Below are 13,159 nucleotides of genomic sequence, written 5' to 3'. Positions count from 1 at the left end.
GTAATCCCAGATTACTTGGGAGGCTGAGGTGGGAGAATCATCTGAGCCAGAGAGGTTGAGGCTGCAGGGAGCTGAGATCATACCACTGCACTCCAGCCTGGGCTACCAGAGTAAGACCCTGTTTCAACAACAACAACAAAAGATCGTAAGAAAAAAAAAGTCAAAGAAGATGCCACAGAGACCTTTATGTATGGCCTGTAAACCCTAATAGATTCACTCTGGCCCTTTACAGAGAAAGTTGCTGACACCCGTTGTAGATGGACCAAGTTTGGTTTGGGGCTGGGCAAAGCACCGGCTGAGCCAATGAGAGCAAATCCTAGGATTTAGGCTGAGGTGGGAGGATCTCTTGAGCTCGGGAGTTCCAGGTCAGCCTGGGCAACAGTGCAAGACCCCATCTCTAAAAATCCAACCCAATCCTAGGCCTTTGGCTGGAGCTGTTAGGAGGTGCACATTCACTTGGGTGTGTGACGCTGAAGGAACAGGAGCCTGGAGTCAGAGTGAAGCCACCACTGGGGAAAGCAGCATCAGAAGACAGGCTGGGGGAGCTGTGCCTGCAGAGCCTCTTCGTTCTGTGTGCCAAGATATTTTTTTTTGCTCGAGCCAATTTTGAATTGGGTCTCCTGTCATTCCCAACCAAGTTATGATGTGTACAGATACTGGCAGGTATGCCCGCAGCTCTTTGGGCATGTTATTTTTCCTGTCTGGAATGCCCATTATTCTGTCTGCTGAAATCTACTTGTTCACTAGGACGTCACCTCCTCCTAGAAGCCTTCTTTGATTCTCTCCCCCTACTGTGGTTCTATTTTAGTTTCTGGGTGGTACATGCTGAGACCTAACCATCTACTTCCTCAGCTGTAACCATCAAGAGGAGTGTGTATTGCAGCCATAACAAAGCCACGGGCAGCGGGGGAAAGATGTTGCTGGAGCCCCAGGCACAGTGCCAGATGCTTTAGAAACACTACCTCATTCATCCCCTCTGACGCAGCTGCCTGAGGCAGAGGCAACAGCTCTATTTCAGAGATGGGAAAATGCAGCTCGGAAGTAAAATGACTTGCCCAAGGTCACACGGTTACAGAGAGGCGGAGTCAGAAATGAAGCCCAGCTCTGAGGAACAACAAATCATCCATGCTCCTTCCACAACACAGTGCCTTCTCAAGACCACAGCCACCCCCCTCCAGCCATCTCCAAGGATCCCCTGGGTCCAGGTCTACACTTTCCTGCATCCTCCAGGAGCCTTCTACTGCCTGCAGATCATGGCTCAAACATCTCAAGCTGAAATTCAAGGCCTTGCAGTATCTACTTATCCATTCTGTACCAACCCCTAACCCCGGCCCAAACAGTACTTGAAGTGCTGGTGCGCCCTGAATAAAATAAGAAACCCCTATTACTCCACGAGTTTTAACAGGGGGAACGGAGTATTTTGCAAAGCTTATGTTAACGAGGACTAGACTGAGTCAGCTGGACAGGTTCAAAATTAAAGTTGCCTGAATATAATCATAACTGGAGACACACTCTAACGCGATTTTTTTTTTTTTTTAATCAAGTGCAACAATCTGCCTGCAAGAATCTGAAAGCAACTCGAGATAGCTTAACTCTTTGAGGAAGAAGTGGGTTTTCGGAGAGCCGTGGTGTATCCTCTTATGCTGATTACCTCCTGGAGAGCTTTCGCAGAGTCCAGGTTTTTCTCAGGATGTGTGTGCACATCTTCCTGGCCTGTCAGGACAGCATCGCGGCTTGCCACACCCACATGCTCTGCGAAGGCAGGCTACTTTAATCTCACCGGGAGAGCTAAGTGATGCTCCGCAAGTCTCCCTGACCTGTTTTCTCATTTGTCAGAATCTGGAGACTGAATTAGCCTATCACTTTCGGTCCCCAGTGGAATTAGGAACAATGCTGTGAATGCTTTTACCATCTCCGTAATTAGAGGCATTTCCCTCCCTTTTTCCAAAGGAAATCATCCCAGAATTTTAACGCTCAAAGAGAGTTAAGTGATTATCTTGCTCTTTGAGGGGGTTCTTAACTTGCGGTCCCTGCAGGGTCACAGGTGAAGCCTCTGGAATTGTACATGGAATCTTGTGAGGTCAGTGAAGCATCTTCAGCAAATGCGATAGTGCCCACTGCAGTCTTGGAGGATGCAGTGCCCTCCTGGGGGTAACAAGGGAGGAGCGGGAGCAAGCTTCCAATCCCAACAGATGAAGAGCTCCCCCTCTGGCCCAATCCCTCCACTTTACAGGCTGCAGAACTGAAAAAAGCCCCAAGAGAAGGGTTCCCTGAGGGCTCAGGAGCCAGACCAGAGCCAGGCTGCTGCCACCGAGACTGGAGCTGGACATAACTCTGCCCTTGCAGGGCACAGTGGAGAAGGAAGTGAGTGGGGCCTCTCCAGAGCTGGCTGGGGACCCTCACACCAATATGTCCCCATGCCAGGCACCGTCTGGGCTTTTTAAGAGTTTGGGGATTATCTATGTCACCGGAATTGTGATCTAGCCGGTGCCTCACCATGCACCTGTGAGGAAGCATTCATCATCCCTGGGATCCTTCAGCATACGTGGGAGCCCTGGGGTGGGATGTGCACCTCAGTTTACATAATCTGTGTGTTTTAAATTTCTCAGCTAGAAAAAAATCAAGTATTTATCTTGCCTTTTCTTTTCTTTTTTTTTTTTTCTTTTTGAGACGAAGTCTTGCTCTGTCGTCCAGGCTGGAGTGCAATGGCGCGATCTCTGATCACCGCAACCTCCGCCTTCCCGGGTTCATGCCATTCTCCTGCCTCAGCCTCCCAAGTAGCCGGGATTACAGGCAGGTGCCATCTTGCCTTTTCTATACAAACTGTACCAGTAGGTTACCAGATGGTTGATGAAGGGAAGGTTCCCCTTACACAAGGACTCTGGCTAACAGCAAGCCAGCATGGCAGAATTAGAACAGCATTACTCTGCAATCCCTAATGAGTGTGTGGATTCCAGTGAGATCACCATGGTTGCTAATAACACAGTAAGATCAGACTTACATACCTCCTGATGGAAGTACATAACACCACCTATGGAGGAGAAGTGCCAAAAACAAAGCTAAAAGACTCAACCCTGATCACGACTCTTACTCTGCCTCCAGCCAGGAAACACAGGTGAGAGGAGGGGCCCATGAAATGACCTCCATAGGGATGCAATCAATAAAGCCAGATGGTGAGAAATGCTGTAGGAGAAATGACCGTGTTTCTCCACCAAAAAACTTACAAGGAAAATGAGAGAGAGGTGGAGGGGGAATCTACACATTAAAAGAGATTTATTTTTTATTTTAGAGACGGAGTTTCGCTCTTGTTGTCCAGGCTGGAGTGCAATGGCGGGATCCTGGCTCACCACAACCTCTGCCTCCTGGGTTCAAGTGATTCTCCTGCCTCAGCCTCCTGAGTAGCTGGGATTACAAGCATACACCACCACGCCCGTTTAATTTTGTATTTTTAGTAGAGAAGGGGTTTCTCCACATTGGTCAGGCTGGTCTCGAACTCCTGACCTCAGGTGATCTGTCCACCTCGGCCTCCCAAAGTGCTGGGATTACAGGCGTGAGCCACCGCACCCGGCCTAAAAGAGATTTATTAGGGAATATACTGATACCAGCAATGTACATCACTTATTTGGATCCTGATCCAAACATACTGGGGAAATTTAGACACTGACAATATCTGACAATATTAAAGGGTCATTGTTAATTTGGTTAGGTGTGATAATGGTATTGTGGTTGTACATTCAAAAAAAGTTTCAATGTAACATCTGGGATTTGCTTCAAAAAAATCCGGGGCGTGGAGAGGGAGGTACATGGGCAGGGCACAGAGGAAGCAAGCCTGGCCACATGCTGACTGCCAGGGAAGCCGGGTTCATGGGGACATGGGAATTTACACTATTACCCATAGTAAAAAGTTAAAAAAAAATTAACCTCCTGCTTAAAAAGTATCCAAAACATTGTTACGAGTGGTTGCCTTTGGAGAGAGAAACCAGACGGCTGGGAAATGGGGAGGGGGAGATTTACTCTTCACTGTTTTCTGTTTTGTACTGCTTGGATTTGGATTTTATACCATGGTTCTATATTAACCATTCAAGAATATAAACTCATTTTAAAAAAAACCATCCAGTTTAAATAAAAAAACTTCAAAGTGAGCTCTTGATCATACTTTTCATCCAAGAACTGTCTTTATTTCTGTTTGTTTCCCAAAGATCAGGTTAGGTAAAACAAATTAATTCCATCTCATTATTTGAAGAGAGGGAGGTGTATGCAGATGGAGGGGAACTGACCTCTTGTGTGTGTGTGTATGTGTGTGTGTGTGTGTGTGTGTGTGTGTGTGTGTGTGTGTGACCTGTGAGGGAGCTGGGGCTATAGAGATGGTAGGCTAAGGAGTTAAACCCGTAGAGCCACCAGACAATATCACTTGAAAACACAAGGTATGAAATATAAATAACAGTCAGCTACTTTCCTTCAATCCATTTCTAAGCAGTTGTGTGATCGATCAATTTATAAATCGATTGGCTAATTCACCTTCTCTGCTGCCGCTGCCACCGCCTATGGCTGGGGTGGGGTCAGCCCAACTTCTGGCTGGCAGTAGGGGACGGATTGGTGGCCTCTGTGGTGGGGGAGCAGGGTCACTGCAGCTCCTGGAGCAGCTGGAGCACGTTGGTCGTGTAGGGGTTCTGCTGCCCACTGGCCCCGTGCAGCTGCACGGGGTGGAGGCTGGGGTGGGGAGGTGTGAACTGCACAGGGCAGTAAAGCTCGTTCAGGAGGAACCAGGTGGAGTCTGGGTCCACCTTCATCAAGTGGAGGAAGACGCTGTGGAGAGATGGAAAGGAGTGAGTAGAGGGTACAGGGAGGGAAGGTGGGGAATGCTACAGCCCCAACCAGGAGGCTGTTTACCGGGCTATTTGAGAAGAAACTGAGAACAATATCAAGTCACTTCAAATAGTAGAAAAAACCCACTTGAGTTCCTAAGACAGGACTGGTAGGATGGTCCCAAAGCCCGACAGAAATACAGGTAACAGTTTCATATCCACTGACATACAGAAACCAGTAATTAGTCTGAGCAGAACAATATCGACAGCGAACAAGCTCTTGGCAAAGAAAGAGGTTGAGTTCCAGAGTAGAAAGCTCAGGAGTTTTCACAAAGAAGAAAAATGACAGAGTGTACCCTTTCTTAAAGGCTTTGCTCAGCTCACAGGCCCAGCCCAGGGTTGGGGGCAGGCCCAGGGCGGGGCTCCCTGTCCTGCTCGGGGGCCCTGAGCAAGCCTTAATATTATGGTTCTCCAGCACGGTGCTGAACTCAGCAGTTGAACCCTTCCTGGCTGAGAGCCATGGATACTTGGTGGTATGAACAGACATTTAGGGCTCCCGTGTGAGGAGCCCGTTTCCCCACAGGGATCAGATCCACAGAATATGCCGCCTTTGGCAGGCTGTCAAAGGGTTCCTTTATTCTCCTGGGGCAGGACTGGCTGAGCCCTGCTCTGTAACCTTTGGCAGAGATAGAGCACTGATATCCTCTGACGCATGACAGGGACAGAGCTCAAGAGCCCTGGGCTACTAGACACCCCACAGCCACCGAGGGTGGTTTTTATCTTTGTCTGAACTTTGGGGTCACAACTCTTGCCTCTTAGCTGCTCAATTACTATTTCTGAAAGATCAGTCACGTGCCCAGGGCCACTGTGTTGGGCAATCTAAGCGTAAACTTCATACGTGGTGGCAATTCAGTCTGACTTGGCAATCCCTGGAAGAATGGGGCCCTCCGCAGTGGGCAGGGCCTCCCAGCCAGTCTGCCCATCTCAGCTCACCATCGCCTGCTCAGAGGCTGGGCTCCCCATGCCATTCTGCCCATACCACTGTGCCCAAGTAAGGCTGCCCCTTACTTTTCTCTTTCAGGACACCTTTCCCAGCACATATTGACTACTGATTGTCTCCCTCACAACATAAGCTCCCCGAGGGCAGGGACCAGGGATCACATCTGTTCTGTAGGTTGCTGTATCTCGGGAACCTGGAATGGCATGTGGTCAGCATCCAGTTAATACTGACTGAACAGGTTCTCATTTCTTTTTTTCCCCTGCAATGTGTCCATGTAACAATGAACGAATTCTCATTTTAATGAGGATGTGGTGAGTTACTACATTGCACATGAATGACTTTAGACGACAACCCTCTCTAGAATACTTAAATTCTACGAAAGGATCTGAAGGAGGGGTTAAACTCTCACCACCAAGGAAGGAACAAGGAAGATCATTAACAGAATTCAAATTATCAGAGGCATCACTAGCTATGTGGCTTCAGGAAATTATTCAACTTGCCGTTTCAGTTTCCCCATTTCAAAAATGGGGGATGTACTTCACTCAGGGTTTTGCTGAGGTTTAAAGCACAGATCAAGCCCTATACAGTCTAGCACATGTGATCCCTATTTACCAATTAACAGTACGTAGTATCTATTTGATAAATCACATTTTATTATCGACAATTATTCTAAGGAGCCTCTTGCATACTGCTGGGCATTAAATACGAACTTCAACGCCTGCTAAGTGGGAGTAAAATTCTGGGTTTTAATTTCACTAATATGAAAGACCTGCACCCTCAGGGGATTTGGGTCTTACCGTGAAGCCAGTCTTGATACCATCCTTAGGTGTAATGGACATACACTTAGGAGGTCAGGGAGGCAGTGGGGGCAGTGGGGAGGGTGGACAAGGGCACTGAATTTTTTTTTTTTGAGACAGAGTCTCACTCTGTTGCCCAGGCTGGAGTGCAATGGCGCGATCTCGGCTCACTACAACCTTCACCTTCTGGGTTCAAGCAATTCTCCTGCCTCAGCCTCCTGAGTAGCTGGGATTACAGGCATCCATCACCATGCCTGGCTAATTTTTGTATTTTTAGTAGAGACAGGGTTTTACCACGTTGGCCAGGCTGGTCTTGAACTCCTGACCTCAGGTGATCAACCCTCCTCGGCCTCCCAAAGTATAGGATTACAGGCGTGAGCACCGGGCCCGGCCTACTGAATTTTTTCCTGGCCTGTTCTGTGCCCAAACAATTTAGTTTTCTTTGCTTAGGATAATCTTGTGTTTATAACCTCCACAGCGGTTGTTGGAGAAGTGATTAGAATATTCTAATTCATCGTTTCCACTTCACCGCAGAAAGGAGATGAGGCCTGCGTGGGAGACAATTTTTGTTTAAAAATAAAAATATCTTTGATAATTAGAGTGGCAAGGGAAATTATGAAAAAATGCACCAAAAGCGGGGAGCAGATTTCTATTTACACGTGACACAGTTGACAGTTTTCCCTGGTGCCAAAGACTGTTAGAATGCAAATGGTTTCATTTGATTTTTTTTTTTCCCCTTTCAAGAGCTGGAACAATTTCTCAAGCTACAGCATGGTGCTCTCCCAGCTTCAAGAAATATTTTTATCTGGGCAACACCCAGCAAAGCGGTGCCACGGCCCAGTTCAATCATAGCTGCGCTCTGACTTACACAGCATGAAAATGCTGCAATGTTCATTTTCTGAGCTCTTTTTAACATGCTAAATATGAATGTCGTATTCGTTGGCAGGAAAGGAAAAGAAAATAAGCCACTCTTTTTGCCCTGCAAGATATCCACATAAAATATTAACAGAAAAGCAAAGGAAAAACATGTGCAAAGTTCACCTTCTTTTATTAAGCAAGAGCCAAACTCTTGGAAGGGCTGTTTTGGGTCTCATTTCTTTGCTCTTAAAGGGGCAGATGCCCCAGAACAGCAGGAATGCATGTTCCTTCTCCCACTTCTGTGGCTTGGAGCAAATTATTTTGCCTCATGAACCTGTTTCCTCTTTCTCCAAAGATGATCACACCTGGCCCACTCTCCTCACAGCTTTGTTCTGAGGCTCTGAGGAGAGGAGGTGCAGGACAACACTTTGAAGTATATGATGAAAACAGTATTCCTTCTTTTCTTCCAGAAAGAGAGAGAGAGAGACAGACAGTCTGAGGCATAATTATCACTACCAATCTTAGCAGCACTGCCATGCCATTGATAATTCTCAGATACCCTGAAAAGGGCAAAACATTTGTCTTTTGTTTCACTCATAATTTTCTCCATACTGACTTGGTGGGGGTGTCCCAGTTCTCAGCCAATGGTGTTCTAATTTCGCCCATTATTTTCAGGAAGAAACAAATGCAATATACTTGGTCCTCTGCATGCCTGAGGTGGGGAGCAAATGCCGTGCCATGCAACCAGATGGCTGGCAGGCGTAGCTGTGCTCTCACTCCTTGAGAGGCACACGGCCTGCTGAACTCTAAACGCGACAAATTCCGAACGGCACCCTTGTTGGCTTTAAGCCCCTGGGAGCTGAGCCTGAGGCCCAGGAGGTCTGATCTGAGTGCTTAGCGCCAGGCTTTGTTCCAAACTCTGGTGTCACTTTGTCCTGGGGCCAGTTCCTGCCCAGCCTTAGCTGGGAAGAGGGACCCCCAGAGAGTGAACAGCTGAAAGCCAAAGTTGTTGAAAACTCCTTTTGCATAAGCCAAAGCCAGAAGACAAAGACAGGACCTCTGCTTTGAAGTGACTGGGGTAACTGCCTGGAAAATGTTCCCAATACATCTTGCGATGCACAGGGATGGCTGTTGAACACGCCAAATGGCCAGTTCCATCTTTTTTCAAACCCAAAGAGAAACACTTTTTAAAAAATATATGTACACCATTTAACTCCTGAACAAAAATTTCTTTCTCCTCCCCCCAGGCCCAAATCAGTGGCTCCAGAGAGCACAGTTATCAAGAGATTATCTGGTCCCCAGAGTATCGGGAGGCACTCAGCTGTGCCACGTGCCTCCGAGTGTCCTGAGGCGAGTGATTATCTCTCAATAACCTGTAGGGCCGTGTAGCTTAAATGATAACTTGACTTTAAAAAATTTAGAACTCGCTGTTAGACAGTTTCTAAGCAACCTGTTTCCATGGCAAAGAAGCCTGGTGTTTATACTGATTTTTCACTTAAAATGCGGTTTTATTGAATTTCACTCCATGCAGGCAGCCATTTGCCTGCACTTCAGCCCTATCTACAACTGACGGCTATCAGTAAGTACCTAATAAACTCCAGATGCCAAACCAGAAGCGGCTCCTTCCTTCGTGATCAATATGGGGGTGCTTCTAGTGAGCAAGCTGGGGGTGAGGAGGTGGGAATGAGGAGGGAGGAAACGTGCTCCCGGAATCTGGTCAGCTGGGTTTAAGTCTTATCTCTTCGTGGTTCATCAAACATTTACTAGAGCCTGGTCCAGCCCAGGCACTAATTGAGGTGCTTGAGGCACAAAGAGAGAGGGAGAAAAAGGGCTCTGCCCTCAGGGCTCCCTGTCTGCTGGGGTAGACTAAGGGATCACAGAGGCCCATGGCACACCGTGGCAAGGGCCATCCTAGAAGTGATGTGCAGGTGGCACCAGGCATGGCTTCCTGAGGAGAGGCACGGCAAGTTGCTTCTCTGTAAAGAGCGAGTGGACCAGACCAGTTCTAAGATCCCTGGTAGCTCCAACAGACCACGAGAGTTTTCAATCATGGGCACTGGATCATTACCCACCCCCAGCCTCCCAATATGGCAAAACCAAAAAGAACCCCCTCTGCTCTGCTGCAGGAGCGAATATTACAGAGTATGTTCTCACCATCTCTGTCTAGACAACATTTGCTCAAAGGGAGATCTAGAAAACCGCCAGCCAATGAAGGCCCAGTAAAGCTAAATAAACTGTAACTGAAATGCGGGGCTTCCAGCTCTCCTGGGTGACAGGCTATTCTTCCTCTGTCAATTACTTGCTTGAGGGATCTGCTGTTCTCCGTCTCTTTCTGGATTTATAAAATGCTCTCACGAGCCATCAGGGTAAATGCCAGTGGTAAAGAACATGTGGCTTTGTGATCTGTTTGTTTGCTTACTTATTTGGGGCTTCTAAAGAAGTTACTCAGAAATGTCTCCTTAGGAACACGATACAGGCTCTCTCTATGTGGGCATGGTTAAATGCAGTGGGAAAGTAAGCTCACTTGTGGGAAAGCAGGCATACCCACTAAGTTATTTTGGTGTTCCCGTTGTTCCCTCTCTGGCAGCACAGCCTCCACACTCTCCTCCACTCTGTCCATCTCTTCTCCCATCACTCTGTGCATGCTGATGCTGCAAAGGAGGCTGTGTGTTTCCTTTTAAACAAATGGATGCTCAGGGTGTCGATGCGTCCTAGCCAGCAAGCAGTGGGGTTATGTTTCTATACTTGGTAATTTACTCTAATGGGTCTCGGTTCATTGGCTAACCAGTATTTCAAGCCTGTCCTTTCTTGCTATTCAATTTAGCTATCTTCCCCTGCACGGAGGTCATTTTTTGTTTCTAAATGTTGGAAATAGAGGATTATGACTTGAAGCAACGATTTACTCTCCAGATAAATACTACCAATTACCTTTGCAGCTATACATGCTCGTTAGACTTAACTATGTTTACCTGTTCAAAACCATTCATCTATCGATCTAACGCCAACATGCATACTCACACAGAGACCCATATCAAAAATATTTAAATGCAACAAGGGCAGGACTTAAAACCATAAACACCAGTAGAAGCAAATGCTGCTGACCATACCCCTGAAGTGCCACAGGATAAAGTATCATAAATGCAGAGGAATAATTCCACTGCTTTGTGCATATTTAAAAGGATATGGCGCTGAGAGGTCCAATCTGTTATAGACAATTCAAAAATAAGCCAGAATCTAGGAGGGTTTAAATCCCACTGGGGCGAGATTTAAAAGCAGCCCTTTCCATCTGGCCAGTTCTCCTGCCTCCAGGAACCCTGCAAGCCTAGATCCCACGACAGTGTGTTGGGCACAGATTTCAAAGTGGCATTCTGTGCGGAGCACTATGAGGGCTGACTCGGACCTTTCCCCCAGCTGGCTGCACTCTCGGGCCACATTGTTTCCTGCCCCTCCCTGGAAGGTATGTACTCTCGAAGATAAAGACATCTTCATAGCAGCCTAGGTAGGCTTGCCCACCTCCTGCCTGAACTGTTTTCCTGTAACCTGTGCTTTGGCACTAAGCCAGCAGCCTCCACTCACGGATGCCTTCAGAAACAGCTCTAGGAAATGTACTTCTGTATTTACTGCAAGGACATTGAGGATATTAGTCACAACAGTACCCAGTGTTCTTTTAAGATGACCCACAGAGAAATTTTCCTCAAGCCTCAGTAATAAGGAAAGCCATGCTTCTTTCTGAAAAGCTTTCTTTCCTTTTCTTTTTAAAAACTCTTATTCAGGTACTTCCTGTACCATTTTCCTCTTTGCTGTCTGTCACGAAGCACAGAGCCACTCTGAAAGCTCCTCTCTAGCAAGGGTGCAGGGCTCTAACTGTATTGTCTATATTAACCTCAACTTGGTCTCATCTTGTTTTTGCTGTTATTTTTCCGTTTAAAAAATTTCTTCACTTCCTTCCTTTTTTCTTTGTTACAAACAATTTATAAGATGCTCCAAGTCATTTTTGGAATAAGAAGAAATTTAAATAATGATTAACAACTACTATTTAGTGACTTTTACTCTGTGGCGGTATTTTTTGCTACCTGACTTTGTCGTCATTGTAGTAGGTGAAATAAGCAAAGTAACATATATGCTTTTTTCAGTCTTACAGATGAGAAAAAAGAGACTTTGAGAAGTGAATTAATTTGCCCAAGTTATCTTGCTATTGAACAACAATGCGAGGTCTTGATAGTTATCTTTGAAAATCTTCAACTCTCAACACAGCACTTGGCTCATCATAAGAGACCCAATAAAAATCTTTTAAAATACATATATACAATAAGACAAAGAGAGATCATCTCCTTGGCTACTTTACTCAGTACTGAGACAACATTTACTTCCACGCCTCTGAGGTGTTCGAGAGGGATGACAGAGCCTGCAGAGTGAGGAAATGACTACCCTGTGGTTGACCACAGCCTCTGACGACCAAAACCCACTTTGTGCAGGCGGTGCTGCGACCAGGCTCTATCTGTCATCGAGAGCGTTCTGCTCCCAACCTGGCACGGCATGCACTGTGCACACACACCCAACGCTTGGCTTTCCTACCGGGTAGTAAGATGGTTGACCCTGGCAGGTTATCAGTGACATGACAACACCAAGGAAGTAGGGACAGAATTGGCAGCATTGAATTTAAGTAGATTTAAGTAGCCCAGAGGTCCCTGCCTTCAGTTCTGAAACCCAGCAACCCACGTGGTTTGTAATCTGCCTGCCAGATGTCTCTTATCTTTGACACCATGAAATCAGGCCTATATATGCACAGTGAATAGCTTCAGATCTGAGTGTATTTTTAGAACAATGGGACTCAAAAAGAAAAGCAGCAATGCCTGTCAAAAGATGGATAATAGGAAAGCTAACTACTTGGGTTTGGATTTGTCAACTATTAATCAAGTGTTAAAAGGAAAAAATATTAGGTGTGTCCTCATTTCCATGCTGGGTGCAATCCAAGGGGGAACAGCTTTGCAGTCCAAGCTCAGCCAAACTGCCCACACCATTTAAGGGGATGAGCTACTAATTTCAAGCTCAGCTGAACTAATGGATCACCTCTGTGGCTCCTCATCCGTTCAAATACAATAGGCTCATGTGTGGGTAAAGAGAGGAGTTGGGGCTCTGACAGGGATGAAATGAATGAGCCTGTGCCAGTCGGTGTTCGTCCAGGGTTTGAAGGCACCAGCTGGTTCTTTGATGGGATGGGATCCTACTGCTAGAAAGAGAGCAGGGAAGTCAGTCAGTAAATGAACCTTCAAACCTGGTCCTGACTTCTGCAAACGGTGGTGGCACAATTAACATGAAAAAGATCCTTTCGAGGTGAAATCCCCAGTTCAGATTTTAGTAAAGATGAAGCAGGCTTACAACTAGAAATTCTGTGGCCAGTGTCTATGTGTATGTGTAACATACACATCATGTATAACATATTTGGGAAATTTACATACAATGTACCCCACATAGGTGTGTACACAGATGTAAATATACCTTCAGAACACAAGCAGAGGGTAGAGGCCCCTATCTTGTTCCCTCTAATTCCAGTCCCTAGAACAGTACCTAGAGACTCCTTGAACATACTAATGTGATTCATCCACAAGGACTCTATGAGAATGGGGTTTTCATCACCCCCAGTTTACAGAGGAAGAAAATGAAATGAAGCTAAATCATTTGCTCAAGGTCACACGGCC

General features: G+C 46.5%; 1 protein-coding gene across 2 annotated transcripts in view; it reads right to left on the bottom strand.

The window, feature by feature from the left end:
* Nucleotides 1-3,260: 3,260 nt before the first annotated feature.
* The window catches only part of TTI1 (TELO2 interacting protein 1), a 50,816-nt gene continuing 40,917 nt past the window's right edge, over nucleotides 3,261-13,159 (bottom strand). For both annotated transcript variants that reach the window (XM_032142401.2, XM_058433219.1), the window contains one exon: nucleotides 3,261-4,806. In XM_032142401.2, coding sequence (XP_031998292.1) covers nucleotides 4,623-4,806 — 184 coding nt within the window. In that variant the 3' untranslated portion in view covers nucleotides 3,261-4,622. The remainder of the gene's footprint in view (nucleotides 4,807-13,159) is intronic.

This window comes from Hylobates moloch, unplaced genomic scaffold (genome assembly GCF_009828535.3).
Source record: "Hylobates moloch isolate HMO894 unplaced genomic scaffold, HMol_V3 SCAFFOLD_21, whole genome shotgun sequence".
Taxonomy (NCBI): domain Eukaryota; kingdom Metazoa; phylum Chordata; class Mammalia; order Primates; family Hylobatidae; genus Hylobates; species Hylobates moloch.
The sequence above is the reverse complement of the archived record's forward strand: the minus strand, read 5'-3'. Positions and strand labels throughout refer to the sequence as shown.